The following is a 17,038-nucleotide window of genomic DNA, read 5'->3' as shown; positions in this document are numbered from 1 at the left end:
AGTACTGATTAGCTGACTGACAGCCATGTCTTTTTATAGCTCCACCATAGATTTATTGACTGACATGAAGAGGATAGAGTGTGTGTTTTTTATCTGTTAAGTGATGCTCTACACTGATAATGCTCAATAATAAAAGCTCCAGGAGCTTTAACAAGTCAGTTTTTAAAATTAACTTGTGTTTGTGTTTAATTGGCGCTCTTGCTGTTAACAGGATGAGATAGGAGGATTGGGATTTACACATTTAGAAGTATCACATGTAAAAAGGCTACATTTGCACTTCCACTGTGGTGTGCTCAAGAAATATTAAAAGATAAAAAAAGAACATAACAAAACCAACATTTAAAAATAGGTTTGGAAACAGACAAACAAATATTAAGGATATGAAGCCGCACCTTTTCATCCATTGTTGGTTGTGACATTCACTGAAACCCATAAATATCAACCTGAATGACACAGTAGAGAAGAAATCAGGGAGTCATCAAAGTCATCAGGATACTTCCTGAATGAACCATGACAATCTGTACATAACTTGGTGACATTGTGTAAATGTAGATAGTCACTAGTTAAAATTTGACCTGCTTGCAGCACAACGGCTACCCAAAACTAATTAGACAATAGATATCCATTGGAACTTTCTGTTCTGTGAGTATACAAGCATACAAATATGCTTAATATGCTTTTGAAATTGCTAGTGGCATGGCTTTAGGGATGACATGATTGGTCGGTTGGTTCAACACTTTGGTCCAGACTGTAATATCTATATTATCTATGTCTAGATATCCATAGTCCACAGATTATGAATCATATTGACTTCAGTAATTGCCTGACTTTTTAACTAGCAACCGGCTAGTTTTAACTTATCCAGTTGAATTTCTCAATCTCCTCAATCGACTGGCAAACCATTGCCCAATTGGTGATCTCTTATCTTTTCACCTATATGTTGTTTTATGACGAAATACCTGCAAAATGAATGACCTATCTATCAGCCTCAGCTATACTTTGTGTTTATTATAGTAATTGGTGGACTATAGTTTGTCGTTAATGGCAGCAATTGCTTTGCGGATAAAGGAGCCTTGAGCTGTAGAGCTTCTCAGCCTAGGGACCCTATAGCTCCGCCCAGAGGGCAGAAGGTGGAACTCCTGGCGCAGGGGGGGGATAGGTCAGTCAAGATGGAGGTGGCTTTTCTGACCAGGTGTCTGTTGCCTAGACACTCCTGTAATCTTAGAGTAGATAGCTATTTGAGTTCCCTGAATGAAACACCTTTACCTGCAGAAAACAGGTCAATGAATAGAAATGATGCTGCCTCAATGTATGATACAGTCTGTGATAATAAATGTTAATAAGACTAGTTTGAAAAACTTGCTAAATTATTCTTGTCATAATGCTTACCATTTCCTCTATAGCCGCATAATTAGATTATACTAGGTGGATAGCAGCAGCCAGCTGCCCCCAATTCCGAATATGGCACACCGACATAGCTGGCAGCAATGCTCACTGTCTAAAAGCACAATCGTGTTTGGTCACAGATACTGCAGACCAATATCTGTCACAAAAACACAATGTATATCTGTTAAGGTTGCAAACTTCCCTCACTCACCTCATGAACCATATAAAGGGCTACTTTCTCGAGTACAAAACCACCTTGTTGGAAAAGATTCATCTACTCACATAATGTAGGAAGATTTTTTTTCTTGGAACATGTTGCAGAGAACGTCAGCTACAATGACCCTGCTTTTTCCCTAGAAGCTCCCTCTACCCCAAGACTATGTTCATAATTAAAGCTGTATACATAGAGAAATTCTGTCCACAAATTTCTCAAGGATTCAGGATTGGTGCTTAGGGCTCTGGAGAAGTCCTTATTTGAGCTCCAGAGTTGGTGGACCTAAAGTGGCTGTAAGTAGAGACTGCCATCCTGCCAGACTATTTGACTTTTAATTTCAACCAGGTGATTGGAAAATATGAAATATGTTGGATGGGTGGAAAGATATGATGAACCAAAACATATCTCACTTGACAATAGCTAACCCAGTACACCTTGACTGTTTGGGCTTGTAATTCTGCCAGAAGTAAATGAAACCTGCCTCTCTCATTGCTGCAAACAGAAATGTGTCAATGTGTTTTAAAATATATAACAATAGTATAGACCAGGCGAATTTTGTAGAATCAAGTCTAGAGTTTAAGGCTGATGTGAGTAATATCACCAGCCTTGCTCCTAGTGCTACTTGCTTTTCCAAGCCAAAGCGGTCCATTGTGAAAGAGACTTTGTCTGATTCCCACACTGAATCTTCCCTCCCTGACCCTCTTAAATGTCCTCCTCCTCCCCATTCTGCCATCTTCCTCTGTATTCAGACTTTGTATGTCATATTCTTGGGGGTACAAAGATGTTTTAAAATGCACAGACACAAATAATACACAAAAAACAAGTTACGCTATACCATAAAACAGTGCGTTAGCATGCATCATTGAACAATTGGGAGGCTAGGGAGTGCGCTACATCAGCAGTGACTCGCCATAGGTCGTAACACTACATCCAGCGGCCGGTCACTCATACCCACTAACCTCCTACCCACATCTCCGTCCCCCAGACCACCTTTCCCATTTCCTTTCCAATCCAAATCCCAGCAGTATGCCTTGCTAGGCCACCTTACTTAACAGACAGCCCAGCGGTCGCTCTTTGTGTCTGACATGACAGAACAACAAGCCGCATCACATTACACTTCCTGCCTCCTTTGACAAAGGGAGAACGCCATAAGACTCACAGCACAGACCCCATAACCCAGTTTTCTCTTATTAACCCAAAACCTAGTTTTGATTTTGGAACCATTTTTGTATGGAACACCGGTGTGTTAAAGCACACACAAACACACAAAACTGCATCCGCTTGAGGGACTGTGTGTGTTCCATTACAATTTGCAACGTTAGGAAGTCTTTTAACACTGCAAATACTAAACTTTTGAACTGCGACGTAGTGACGTTCAGAGGCTGCCGGGCACAGCGGTCCTAACTCTATTTACAAAACCATAAATGCAACATAAGGAGCATAAAGGGTACTATTAGTCTTAAAGCTGCAATTTGCAGACAGAACTGTTGGCATTTTGAGGACTTAAATTATTATCCAAAAGAATAGCTTAAGGGGTGAAAAGTACAAAATATTTAACACATTTTGCCTGAACAGAGCTTTCTCTAACTGCTCCATTGTATTTAATCTGAAGGCTTAGTTCACAACTTCTACTTCAGAAATGTTTGCAATTCCAGAAAATCATTTGGGCGAATAAGTCGAATCAATTAGTCAGAGTGGAACATTCTTTTTGGTGGAGCTATAGTGTGGGATTAAACATGTGAATTGTTACATAAATGAACTTGCATCCTTGGATATTGTAGTATTAACTAAATGTTTAGGCCTGTACATTGAGTTCCTTTTCGGAATATATAGTGACTCTTTACTGTTTATCCTTAGTCAACATGTGGGCACGGATTTAGCACCTGAAAGGACATTAATAAGCCTGGATGTAAGATCTCTCACAGGCATCTTATCATTGACTGGAGCCAGAAAATCCAAATTTGGTCAAAGGAGAGGAAGCCTGTGTAGAGCTTGAGATTTGGGGGCCACACTGCTGCGGGGGAAAATCCTTTCAGGGAAAGGACATTAAACCTTCCAATAATTCTGAAGTAGTATGTTACGCCCCTGTCTAGGGGGAAATAAATGTGTGATGGAAATGAACCAATAATCCTACCCCGATTCCCAAACGAACAACTAACACAGTGTTAACAATCAAGTGATGTGATTTATTTACAAACAGGTGAAACAAAGTCAAAAAGACTAAACAACAAACTCAGGGGAACCAAGGCCAAAACAACAAACAAAACAGGACTAACTCCTTAAACAAAAATCCTTACTAATCCCTATGCAATATAAATAAAATACAGTTACTAAACCTAACTCCCTAACCTAATGAAAAACAGGAGAAAAGTAGTACAAAAAAATGGCAGCTCACCCTACGATACCCCTAAACACAATCATACAAAAACACTATCTACTAAGATCCTAACAATTCACGCTATCGCAAAACACACACTCTACAACCGAGGACAGAAGGATGCTACTGCTGAAGGTTCTGTCGAAGAGCTTCGGTGTGGTGCGGCGTTTTGAATCCCCGGCGGATGTTGCGGCTCCCTGGGAGAACCAACCAGCAGGCGACACTCCACCAGCCGAGCCCACGGCATGGACCAGTCAGCGCTGACCTACGGGTTGCCGTCAAAGATCTACAATCGACAGGCTGCACACTCCTGCAGAGGAACAGGGACAAAAACACCAACACACACCACAGACGAACCCAATACCATGACATAATACTAATAATACGGCCAGGGCCGTAACATAGTAGTAGTATCATTTTCTGAAGTAGCACTGAAACAATTCTATAAACAGTCTATTAATTGTTAATCAATTTAAAGAAACTTAATTGGCAATCAGTAAATCTTTTGAGTCTTTTTTTTAAGCAAAATACCAAACAATCTCTGGTTTTGACTTCTCAAAATTGAGGGTTTGCTGCTTTTCTCTCTTTCAAATCTTTGTAAATTGAATATCTTTGGGTTTTGAACTTTAAGTGAGACAAACCTTACCTTCTAGTATTCATACCAGTTAAGAATACCATCATCAGTGGGGACAGTAGTTTGTCCTCATTTCAGTGTGTTAGTAGTAGTAAAAGCATGAGCTTTTGCAATATGTTTCCACTTTTTTCAAACTACACAGCAGTGTGGGAACAAGGCTGAGATGGTTATTTGGTGCCAGCACATTTTAAGTAGTACATTAAAACAAAACAAAACCTTTCAGAAACCCCATATCCAAACGTAACAATGGGAGGATAACAGTGGCTACAAAATGAAAATGCTTTTACTGAATGACCACATCAAGGCAACACACAACCCTCAAATCATCTGTCTGCGCAGACTGCAGTTTAATGTGACGTCAGGGAAAGTTAAAAGCGCTCTCTCTAACAAGCAGTCTCTTTCTCTACACTCACACACACACACACACGCACCTACACACGCACACACAGACACACACACACACACACAGTTGATGCATTAGAAGAGACTGTGGGAGAGTTGGCAGGAAAAGCCACAGCTGGCAGAAAAATGCTTAATCATGCTTGCAATTATTGAGGCCTTTGTGGGCTACATGGTTGATTTGATGCATTGAGACTTACTTCATGTTGGGGTTTCTTCAGCATAATCCCAGTAACAGGTGTCATACTTCACACTGAAATAATGCTAACAAACGTACAAAATACCATGAAGTTAATCTCTTGGTGACCCTCAAGAACAAAATGAAAATGTGACTCCACGCTCTAGCATTACATCAAGGTGGAATGCGTCAAACGGTTTAACAGTAAGTCTTCACTGATGACTCTCTGGTGGTTCTGCAATGATGTCATGATGATCTCAGAATCAGTTGATGATGTAGTGATTGCGCTCAAGCCTATTGAAACTTTGAGACAAACACACTAATGGCCCATCATTGGTGATCTGAAAATAGATTTGAATTTGAGTCTTTAAAACTGTTGTACTGCCAGCCCATGTTCAACGAAACATGGGGTCTATTCCCATATCAGTTTCACGTCATTATTCAGACATCATGGTCTTTTCTGTCTGGCCAGAGGGGACATTATTTTTCCCCGACCAATGATTAGCTCAGAAAGTATCTGCCTGGCTGATGAAATTTTTTGGCCTTGCTAGCTCTGTGGCTCAACGGATGGCAATGTCGGTCTGTTGGTGGGTCAGTCCACCACTTTGGCCCTCAATGAAATATTTTAACTTCGAACTATTGTCCCTAGAGGAAGAATCCTGCTGACTATATCTCTAATGCTACCAAATCAAAATTTTAACATATCCATTGAAACATATCAACATCTACCAGTTAGACTGACACAAACCTTTGTGCAGACATTCATGCTCTCCAGGGGGTTAACCCCCATGACTTGGTGATCCCCTGACTGTTCCTTGCGTCACCTTGAGGTAGATATGCTCGGGTCAGAGTGAAATGTTTCAAGAACTAGGCTTTCCTCATCAAACCTTAGCATCAAGTCAACACATTCAGTTTGTCCAGTACTTTGGTTTATGACCAAATATATGAAAGAAAATGACTTAATTCCCATTAGCTTTAGGTGTACTCTGCATTTAGTGCCAATTAGCAAATATTAGTATGCTAAACTCATCAGCATCTTTAAACTTACTATTTGCAACATTGCCGTTGTAAACATGTTAGCATGCTAGTACTTGTTCAAATGGGTTTATTAGTGCTTTTCTAGTGGGTCACTACTCCATCCGATGGGGACAATAATCAGTACTGTGAAAAGTGCTACAAATACTATTAAAATGAATTAGTATAGACATATAAGTCATTTTGTTTTCAATTACACAAATACTTTTTATGTTTTAAAGGGGTCATTGTAGAAAGATTACAATGACAAGAAAAAGAAGCTGGCGGACTGAACCATTTTCCCAATTCAACCTTCTTCGACCTCAATGTGCATCTACGAGTTAGTTGAAGCAATTGTATTTAAATAATGGTAGATTTAATTAATTAGTACTTTGTAGCAAAAAAACAGCCAATACATAACCATGGCTTTTTGTGATGTATGTCAGTGTGTCTCACCATCAGCAATGAATTAGTCTGATCAGAGTAGGTCAACAGAACTGTCTGCTGTTGGAATTCAGTGTCCAACACTTAAGAAAAAGGGTAATCAAGGTTAGAAAAAAAAGTTTGTGGTGTCGCCGTTATCCTTAATCCACTCATTCCCCACTTGAATCCACAGTAAAGGTCTTCTGCACATTAAGGTCTATGCAGTTTGCACTGAAAAAAACTAGCATGTATAGTAATACACTGGTTAAAAAAAAGTTGGTTGTGCCTTATTTTTCTTCAGTATGACGATAGCGATGAAGGCCCAGGCCAAGTGGGAGGTGATGGTCAGGACAGATGTCTTCTACACCGGCATAGCTCTCATGGTGCTGGGCACTCTGCTGGTGGTCAGCAGCTTCCTGGCTCTGGGATTCACTGGAACCTTCCTAGGTAGGTGTCAAACACCCCAATGTCATTTAAGCTTGACCCATTCTTGGGACTTGAAGTATATCTCAGCATATGCTGCTTCTGGAAGTCCCCCAATACTAAATCAGCACAGTACTCTTCCAAAGACCCTGAAAATGCGTTTTCTCAATCAGCTTTTTTGTAAGTATTTTTTGCCAAAGTTAACAGTTTTGGTTCCTTCACTTAAGACATTTCTGAGAGATTCTGTTTTGCTCTCAGTGCTTTTTAGTGATCACCTGGACCCCATGATGATGTAATTTTGAGTGAAACGTCTCAACAACTATTAGATGGATTGGTATAAAATTTGACTAAACTAAAATGGTAAACATAAACAACACACCTACTAAATATTGGTGTGTTAGCATGCTGATATCAGCATTTAGCAGAAGGCATTGTTGCAACTAATAACAGCCCTACCGAGCCCTATATTACTATTGTCTTAATTTCATTTTTTTTTTTTTTTTACATACTACATACAGTATGTACTATATACTATTTAACATTATACATTTTTATTACTATTTGATAAGGTGGCATACATACATTAAGACAGCAAATTAGGCATCATATGTGACTTGCTGTATCCTAACAAGGACATATAAGTGCACTCACATGTAGAAAGACACGTGAAGACATTTGTGCCAATTTAGACAGCCGTGTTCATTTCTATGCATGCAAACACTGTCCAACAATGTCCTCCCATACAGGACACGCAAATGTCTTCGCATCTGCCTCTGAGACAAACATGTTTGTTTTCCTTTGTTGTGCCGTTGACTACATCCAGGCATCGATTCAAACACGAGTACGACATCACCATTATGACTATTTGGCAAGCTTTGGTTTCTTGTTTCTAGGTCAGTCATTTCAGTGAGTCAGCTCCAAGATCCAGACTTTGTGTCTCAATCCTGCACCATCTTTGTCCATCACTGTACTGAAAGCCCCTCAGTCCATCACTCTCTCCACTCAAATCTCCACTAATCCACAACTGTGATGACAGAGGGGAGGCAGGTGGTGACAGGAATTGGCAGGAGAGAGGGTGTATGTGTGTGTGTGTATGTTTGTGTGTGTGTAGTCTACTTTGTATGCAGATCAAGACACAGGGGACCCTGGTGGAGAACCTTTAGCCTGTTAAGCATGAGTGAGATTGGGAGTGACTTTTAATTAGGGATGTTACAAGAACCAATACTTCCATACCATGTCAATGCCAAAATTCACACTGTAGGTACTGAAGTAACCAGGGGTGCATTTCTTCCGATATATGGCTACAAATATTCAAGTCGGCCAATAAATGCCATAGACAGAAGAACGTGTTGAAGACAGCGACAAATGCAGCTGTGTTTGCCACGGGCGGGTCTGAGCTGCTGCACTGAGGGTTTGTGAGGGGGTTTGTTAGGCTATTTTATTGCCTACTTTGTCATTTACTAAAGTATAATAAAACATTAGGGATCACTTGGTTGCATCGAATCAGTTTCGAGACTCGTGGAATTACACTGGTATTTCTGGTATCGTGACGTGCTTACTTTCAAGAGGGTTTTATGAGGTGCTTTGCATCTACAAATATCTGAAAACTGGACAGAGCTACGGAAGAAGAAGTTAATAAACTCATGGCCTTTCTTCTAGTGTCACACTAAGGAAAAACCTTTATATATTTAGCCCCACTACTACAGTAGTGATAGAAAATAATATCACTATGTTAAGCATCAAGCATTTCAAGGATCTTAAAATATATTCTTTAATCAATCTAATATTCTTTTCCCCATCTCAGTGTCTACTTTCTACCTCCTTCCAAAGCTTTCAACTATATCACATGGTTTTAAATGGCAAATAGCATTTTCTCAATTCTTGTGGTGATGGATTTTTTCAAACGGCAAGCTTGTAGCCATTAGATAGATAGATAGATAGATAGATAGATAGATAGATAGATAGATAGATAGATAGATAGATAGATATAAAAAATTTTTTTTTTTTTTTTTTTTTTTTTTTTTTTTTTTTTTTTTTTTTTTTTTTTTTTTTTTTTTTAATTTTTTTTTTATTTTATTAAATTATTTTTTTATTTAAAAAAAATAAAATTTTTTTTTTTTTTTTTTTTTTTTTTTTTTTTTTTTTTTTTTTTTTTTTTTATTTAAAAAAAATAAAATTTTTTTTTTTTTTTTTTTTTTTTTTTTTTTATTTTTTTTTTTTTATTTCTTATTTCTTTTTTGGGATTAATAAAGTAAATCTATTAATCTATCAATCTATCTATCTATCTATCTATCTATCTATCTAAAATACATCTATCATACATAAAATACATCTATCATACATATCATACATAATACATATATCTATCTAAAATACAACAATAGAATAAAATACTTAGGTAGAAATGATAAAAAAAAAGATAAATAGGTAGATAAGGTGCAAAGAAGAACTTCACATTACACTTTCATCCATAGCACTTAAGGACTTTTTCTCCATGTTTGGCCAACACTGATGTGTTGCCCTGGTTGAATGAATTTGAATGCACGGCCACTGAGTAAAATATAATGCTGGGTTATTTGAAACATCCCACCTATCATTTAAAAAACAATGAATAAGCATTCACACATTATCATCTATCAATGCTGCAGGAAATAGCAGTTAAATAATATTATTAGCTTATCAAAAGGCCACTGATTAAATAAAAAAACTGAAAAACCTCTACTGTGGGATGAGATCATTCATCCCTAAAACTGATATTGCCTAACCTTTGCTTTTCTCATTAGCTTTTTCCAACATGGTGATCTAGGAATTATTTTACATATTTATTTACTTATTTTACTTACTCTGGATAAGGGGGTGTTTATGTGCCTGCGTATGTTGGGAGTTTTGTGGCTCACCACGATCCACCTGCGCCGTGTTTCCTTTCCAATTCCTCTTACCGTGGGCACCCACTAACATACACACACATACTAGAGGATATAGCCTGTGGGTGTGTGCTGTGATTTGATGTGTCTTATTTGCTCTATATTAAGCCCCTTGAGTCACTGTGACCTGATGATTCAAGCTGATGGCACAGGGGCAGAAACAAAGATCCAAACACAATCAAATTACAGACAGAGAGTGTTAACATATTAGCCAGCTGGCCCAGGATCCAAACTCACAACCTACTGATCACAGACCCACTCCTGTTACCTCAAGCCTACCACAGTGCTATCACTACTCTTTTGCAAATCCAGGTTGCCCATTTTCATAACCACAATAAAACGGTGATGCAGGAACACACAAAAAACGCTTGGCTTTCAAATCTGAATGGGTTACCTGGGGACACTTAGCAGGTCAAAAGTTAGCATATTGTTCTGTAGACCAATTACAGCTAGTTTTCTATTCAAAACCAACAAATGTGTTTATATAATCTCTTTTTTATCTTGCCCTACATGAGTTTTTTAAGTAATCATACGTAATGAAAAGTGTTATATAACTTGGCCATTAACAACCCCTCTTTGACAGAAAACAGGGCCAGCAGCACCACATGTGTAATTCAACAGGTCAGTTTTACCTACTGGAAGCCTGTGTGTGTGTGTGTGTGTGTGTGTGTGTGTGTGTGTGTGTGTGTGTGTGTGTGTGTGTGTGTGTGTGTGTGTGTGTGTGTGTGTGTAGGTGTGTGTAGGTGTGTGTAGGTGTGCGTGTGTGTGTCTGTGTAGATGAGGTAAGGGCATATATGTTTGTGTGCGCACAATATCTGGGGAACTTATTACATTACAACAATACTCAGGTTACATTGAGCAGTGTCCTGCAGTGGTTCAGCAGTCCCCAATTTTGTAATTGGCTAACAACCAAAGAAACTGTACCTGAAACCATAGATTACCAGAACCATCCAGGATGCCATAAAGTCACGCTCATCACGTGGACAATAATAAAGCAGCAGCCTACAATGTAAGGATAGGAGGCATATACATATAGGAAATTAAATATAAACAGCTCATTCTAAGGTAACAAAAACACATCAATTCTTATTTTCAGGTGATTATATACAGTACTAATGAAAACATACCTATGAATTTTATATTATATCTCTGCCAACAGATGAAATGTCCTAAAGTCCTAAATGTTAGACAGTGGACCTTTAGGGTGGATAGGTAATACTACGTCAGCTTGTTTATTTAGGATAGAAACAGTTTTGGACATTCTTGTTGAAACACTGTGCTTTCACTTCAGAGTTTTCACATGAGGTCATACCCATGCGGTCATAGTGTTGACATCAGTAACAGCAAGGTGATGGTGGGGCAAGCAGACAGTGTAGCATTAACAAGACGGTGTGTTGCCAAAGTCATGTTCCCAGGCAGTGCATCATCAGTCTTTCTTCAAGTGTCTGCCGTTTGTCAGAGACATGTCAAAAATGATTGTAGAGTGACAAGCGGACCAAAATCTGTCTGGCCTGAGTTTGAAAGGAGACATCAAGGTTGATTACACAGTGGGAACCATGGCAACAGTGTGAAACAGTCCACCAGGTTTAGCACAGAATCCCTGTCCACCTGAACTTGTTGATAAACTAGTGCCTGGAGACATATTTGGAAGCATTACATCCCCCGGCTTATTGAATGCTGGGATAGGCTCCAGCCACCTGCATCACTGAAAAGGAAAAGCGGATATAAAAATCTGTTATACAGTATGTTATACAGTGTTTGTGTGAAACACAACCAACATTCTTTATCTCAACCTGTTACAGCATTACCTCACTGTGTGTGTGTGTGTCTGTATTGATTTCCCAGGTGATTACTTTGGCATCCTGATGGATGAGAAGGTGACAGGTTTTCCCTTCAACATCATAGAGAACCCGATGTACTGGGGCAGCACTGCCAACTACCTCGGCCTGGCACTCATGTAAGTGTGTGTGTGTGTGTGTGTGTGTGTGTGTGACTGGAATGGAGGTGAGGTCACTTTGATGAATGTATCTGTGGTCAACAACAGCATTATTTGAATTCAATGTGTCTGTGGATGTCTGCAGCTGAGATTGGCTTTTATAAATCATTATAGCAAGTTATTTTTTACCAGATTCATTGTTAATCATGACTTGAGTTGTAGTTAACACAGAAATAAAAGTCAATCAAAGAAAAATGGCAAAGAGCTACTGTGCGTCAAATTGTTCTAAATAAAGTGAGGGCATGCAGAAGTGGCATAATAAGCTGCCAACTGCAAATGGAAAATGTTGTTTTTCTCCAAGTTGCAAATCACTTCCCTTTTGAAAAAGGTGGGAAGGTAAAAACTTTTATGTGTGCCTCGTTTCTATGACAACTGTGACCACATTTCTCAGAGCCCAGCTTTCATAGTTGCTAGGCGAGCGTTCCATGTTTGACGAGCCAGTCGCCAATAAAAGCTATTAGGCCCCAGTTCACGCTCACTCCGAGTTATGTAGACTCCATTCCTAATCCCTCTGCCTCCATAGTCCCTTTGTTGTGACTAATTTTGCCCCATTTTCTCTCTGCGTTGAATTTAATCCACTTTCAAGCCCTTTATCTTCTGCACTGCAAGCTTTGAGTGATCAAACCAATGACTTCACTACGACCTCTTCTCCCGGTTTCTCTGTCTCTTCTTTTTATCCCCCTCTGATGTTCAGTTGAGATACAGTAGCTGTCAGTCTTCGTCCCTTTGTCCCTGTCTGCGGTGTTCTCAGGATCTACAGAAACACGTATAAAAGCTCTAAAAATAGGCCCCTTCACAATTGAACTGACACAAACCTGCTAATGTCTTTGTGTGTGTGTGTGTGTGTGTGTGTGTGTGTGTGTGTGTGTGTGTGTGTGTGGGTCTACTGCTCCAATAATGTCCAAATCATTCAGATTTCTACGGCGCCTGAAGATGTAAAGCATCCCAATTGCTATTTTTTGTGGAGCCGTTCTCATTTATATTGACTTAAAGCAGCTACTGTGTAATCAGTCAGGGGTTGCTCATAATATATATAAGATATATATATATATATATATATATATACATATATAGTTTTTCAGCTCATAGTTTATTTCGCCCAAACTAGAGTAGTGAAGTGCGTTTTACAATTATCTGCTAGAATATAACTGGTATTGTCAATGGAGTCTGGTCGGCTGCAACGGTAGTAGCGCCCATTGTTTTGGTCTAATCAAAAAGGTTCTGTTAAACCGACTGTGCACTACCTGCCCAACACCAAATGGCAAAGAAACAAAGTTAGCGACTACCTTGGCAACATAATGGAGCATTTAGCTGCTAAAGAGCCAGGCATTTTCCTTAGGAGTTGGTGTAGACCCAAAACCGAGCTGAAATTTCTTGTCTTGTTTATGTAGGTCATATAGAGGCATCAGTATTAAACAGACTACATGGAAACCAGTTAAAAAGGTCCTTGCAGTACTTCAAAGAATAGTATTTTATTAACTATAATGTAAAAGCCATAAAACTGTCAAGGACATTCTTCACTGTGACTGAGAGTACTTAAGTTCTCCTGAAGGACTTCTGTCACATCCTCAAAGACCCACAAAAAACACACTTCATGCAGCTACAACAGAAGGCAATCAGGAGGGGGAAAAAAATTATCCACACACAGACACACACAAACACACACACACACACACCACTTCCACTCATTCTCACAAGTCCCTCGCTGTGCCAGACAATCTCTCCCACACATTAGGCCACTTACTGGCCTCTCCATGAGACCTTGACTAGAGATTAGCTGACACACGTTAGCAGATGCACTTAGACTAATATATGATCACGAGCTGGACTTGTGTTGCCTAATAAATAAGATTGGAGCTAAAATTGTTACATGGTGCCATTCTTTATTGTGGTTACATATCATGTTTTTTGGATGGAGCTCTGCTCCAGAACAAGGACTTTCCATAGACAAAAGAGGAGTTTTTTCCTAAGAAGTGATTTTAACCCTATAATAACCCTAATCCTAACAGCTGTTTCTGGTTAAACAAAAGGTCTATCTCTGTAGGGATCTTTTCTATAATGTTGTCTGAGCATGTCAGTGGCAAAAACAAGAACTTTCAGTGGACATACTTTGACAGGCACATTATTCCCAAAGCATTAGCTAATGTTACATGGCAGCCATTGGAGCAGATGAAAGGGTTTATTTCACCCAAACCAGCGTTGATGGTTGTTTGAGCCCATTGTTTTGGTCTGAAATGCTGGTGCTCTAGTGTGACATCTAGTGTAAACTATTCACTTCACCAGTCAGTGGTCATAATGTTATGTCATAGTATCAAAAATGGGGTTTGATCATAACTTCATCTGCAGTGTAACAAATGCATAAACAAGCTGTTGAGCTATTTCAGCTATTTGCCCTACCGCCGTTTGTCAGAGACATGTCAAAAATAATTGTAGCGTGACAACGGACTGAAATCTGTCTGGCCTGAGTTTGAAAGGAGACATCAAGGTTGATGCAACCTTACATCACAGTGGGAACCATGGCAACAGTGTGAAACAGTCCACCAGGTTTAGCACAGAATCCCTGTCCACCTGAACTTGTTGATAAACTAGTGCCTGGAGACATATTTGGAGGTTTTCCGTTCAACATCATAGAGAACCCAATGTACTGAGGCAGCACTGCCTATGTATAATTTCTCTTATATTTCGCACTTTGAGAAAAACCCCTTCAGTTCACTTCACAGTGGGACAGTTCATTTGTTTTTGTCACCCTAACATTACCACAGTTATTAACTGTGTGGTGAAGTAACATCACAGACCATTATCATGTGATGTGCTTGTGGGATGCAATGGTAGCTTTGGGCAAAACAGAACAATGGCGCTCTGATTTTCAAAAGGTCACTCTCTGCTTCGGGAGAAATCACATCGCTCCACTCCCCAACTCTACCCTGCCCTGTTGCTATTCAGCTTTGGCTGACACTATACTGTAAATATCCGGAGCGTAGCAGAGAGACAGTTCAATCGCTTCATGGATAAAACATACACTCATGACTATATTTGCTACACCATAGCTCCTGTTGTCGTAGTATGAATTTGCATTTGTTTGTTTTTTAATAAGATAGAGGTTATATAATTATATAACATTAGATTAGACAGTAGATCTCTTTTGTTACATTTAAGAATTCATTTTTAAAGCCCCACAGAGCTTCACATATCATATGAGATATAACGCTAGTTGTATTTCCCATTAGTAAATGCTACACACGCAATATCAAGTACATCTGAGGTTGATGGGAATGTCATTAGTTTTTTTTAAGGTATTTGGTCATAATACAAAGTATTAGAGAAATTGAGGTTTTTACCTGATACACAAGATATTTTGATTCCCGTATATCTATATATATAAGAGTTCTCACCAAAACCTACTCCTTTTCCTCTAGAAAAACACCTTCAGGAACCAGTATGTACTAAAACAAGAACACCTTCCCCAAGCCTCATTAATGCTACCACTCACCTGCCATATGAAAAGTCCAACCTCCAACCTTTAGATGTCATTGTTACAATAATAGAACTGCTACAACTTTTCACTTGATCCAGTTTCTTCCGGTTACTGTATTGTACTGCACCTTTTGTGTGGAATTTTGTATGACTACATAATGTAACATTTATTTGCAATATTAAAGCAAATGCCAGTTATGGTGAGAAATCCTATGTACTGCGGTAATCAACAGGGTCAAAGACCAGAGAAAAAAAAAATTATTTGTTGGTTTTCTATGTGTAGACCCTTTTCCACACTTCCACACTTTCTTTTCTAACCTCTATCTAACTGCGTAGCTTCACTCTACATTTATTCTCAGTCAAAGGTAGAATAAATGCAGCACTTCTGAGAGACTTTGATTTATGAGGATTTCTCTACGTGAGACTAACTGAGGGGATCACACTGGTGCTGCCCTAAATTCTCCCACTTGGGAATATTTAAACCTATATGTCAGTGTTTGACAATAAATTGGAAGCTGCTCTCATCTCTCAGCTATACAATCGACCACAGAGCAAAAAGAGTAATGAGTTAACTGTACACAATTCTTTGTAATAGAAATTTCTTGCTAAACATGACACATGCTCTTTATTTCTCCTCTAATCGGGTTGAGAAGTGTGCAAGCACATGCTCGAAGCTGAAGTTTTGGAGCCAGCCAGATTTAAATGTTTTATGAAAGTTTTGTGATGTCAAGAATTCAGATTTACGCAGCGGAACAGTGGTGTCTCATTGTGGTTTCCATTCCTTCCACCCCTCCATCCCCATTCCCTTCCAACAACTTCACCTTTAACTCCATGAGCTTTGTATTTATTTTCAAGCTGAACAATCACGTCACAGAAGACAGACGTGCTTGTTGTTTTTCAGAGCAAATGCTAACATCACACTTCTTACGGGCGTGTCTCAGTTGAATATGGATGCCTCTGTATGACCTACATAAACTAACAAGACCATCAGCAAGAAGACTGGCTATTTCATAATGCCTGCCACTGGGTCAAATTCGATGAGATTCCCATGAATCACACGGAACGAGGTGGTGGAAAAACACTTTTTACAACACGCTTTTGTCCCCAGGGGCTGACAGAATCGACACAAAATAAAAGTTTGTTGTAGCTGCTTTAACTTTTCTTACATTTCCTATGCACTACGAAGCTTGTGGGGAACCCTAACCCTAACCCAGCAAGGTAAAGGGCAGTACAATTATAAAGCAGGCAATGCCTTTCCACTCTGACTAATGTCAGGGGGGGAAAAAAGTCTGTTTCCATACAGTGTTTCATTCATATCTTATTTTCATTTAATACACCGTAAGGCAGGTTGGACAGCAGTGTGGCTCTCTAGAGGAGTGATGAGGATGTGTGTTGTGTATGAGAAAGCCTTTCTTCAATCTCAGGGCACCAGTTGGTTACATTTTCCTCCTCATTTTCTCAAAACTGGGTCAGCGTTTGGTAGCTCTCACTTACCCACTCCATCACATACAGACACACTCAGGTACAAACTCATTCCCTGTGATCACTGTGTGTGTGTGTGTGTGTGTCACTTCCTCCAGCAGGTCAGGCAAACAG

General features: G+C 39.3%; 1 protein-coding gene across 1 annotated transcript in view; it reads left to right on the top strand.

The window, feature by feature from the left end:
• The window catches only part of pemt (phosphatidylethanolamine N-methyltransferase), a 64,833-nt gene that overhangs the window by 33,298 nt on the left and 14,497 nt on the right, over nt 1–17,038 (top strand). The window contains exons 4-5 of the mRNA XM_051418004.1: nt 6,927–7,072; nt 11,818–11,929. Of these exons, the coding sequence (XP_051273964.1) occupies nt 6,927–7,072; nt 11,818–11,929 (258 nt within the window). The remainder of the gene's footprint in view (nt 1–6,926; nt 7,073–11,817; nt 11,930–17,038) is intronic.

The sequence above is a fragment of the Dicentrarchus labrax genome, unplaced genomic scaffold, assembly GCF_905237075.1.
Source record: "Dicentrarchus labrax unplaced genomic scaffold, dlabrax2021, whole genome shotgun sequence".
Classification (NCBI taxonomy): Eukaryota; Metazoa; Chordata; class Actinopteri; family Moronidae; genus Dicentrarchus; species Dicentrarchus labrax.
The sequence above is the reverse complement of the archived record's forward strand: the minus strand, read 5'-3'. Positions and strand labels throughout refer to the sequence as shown.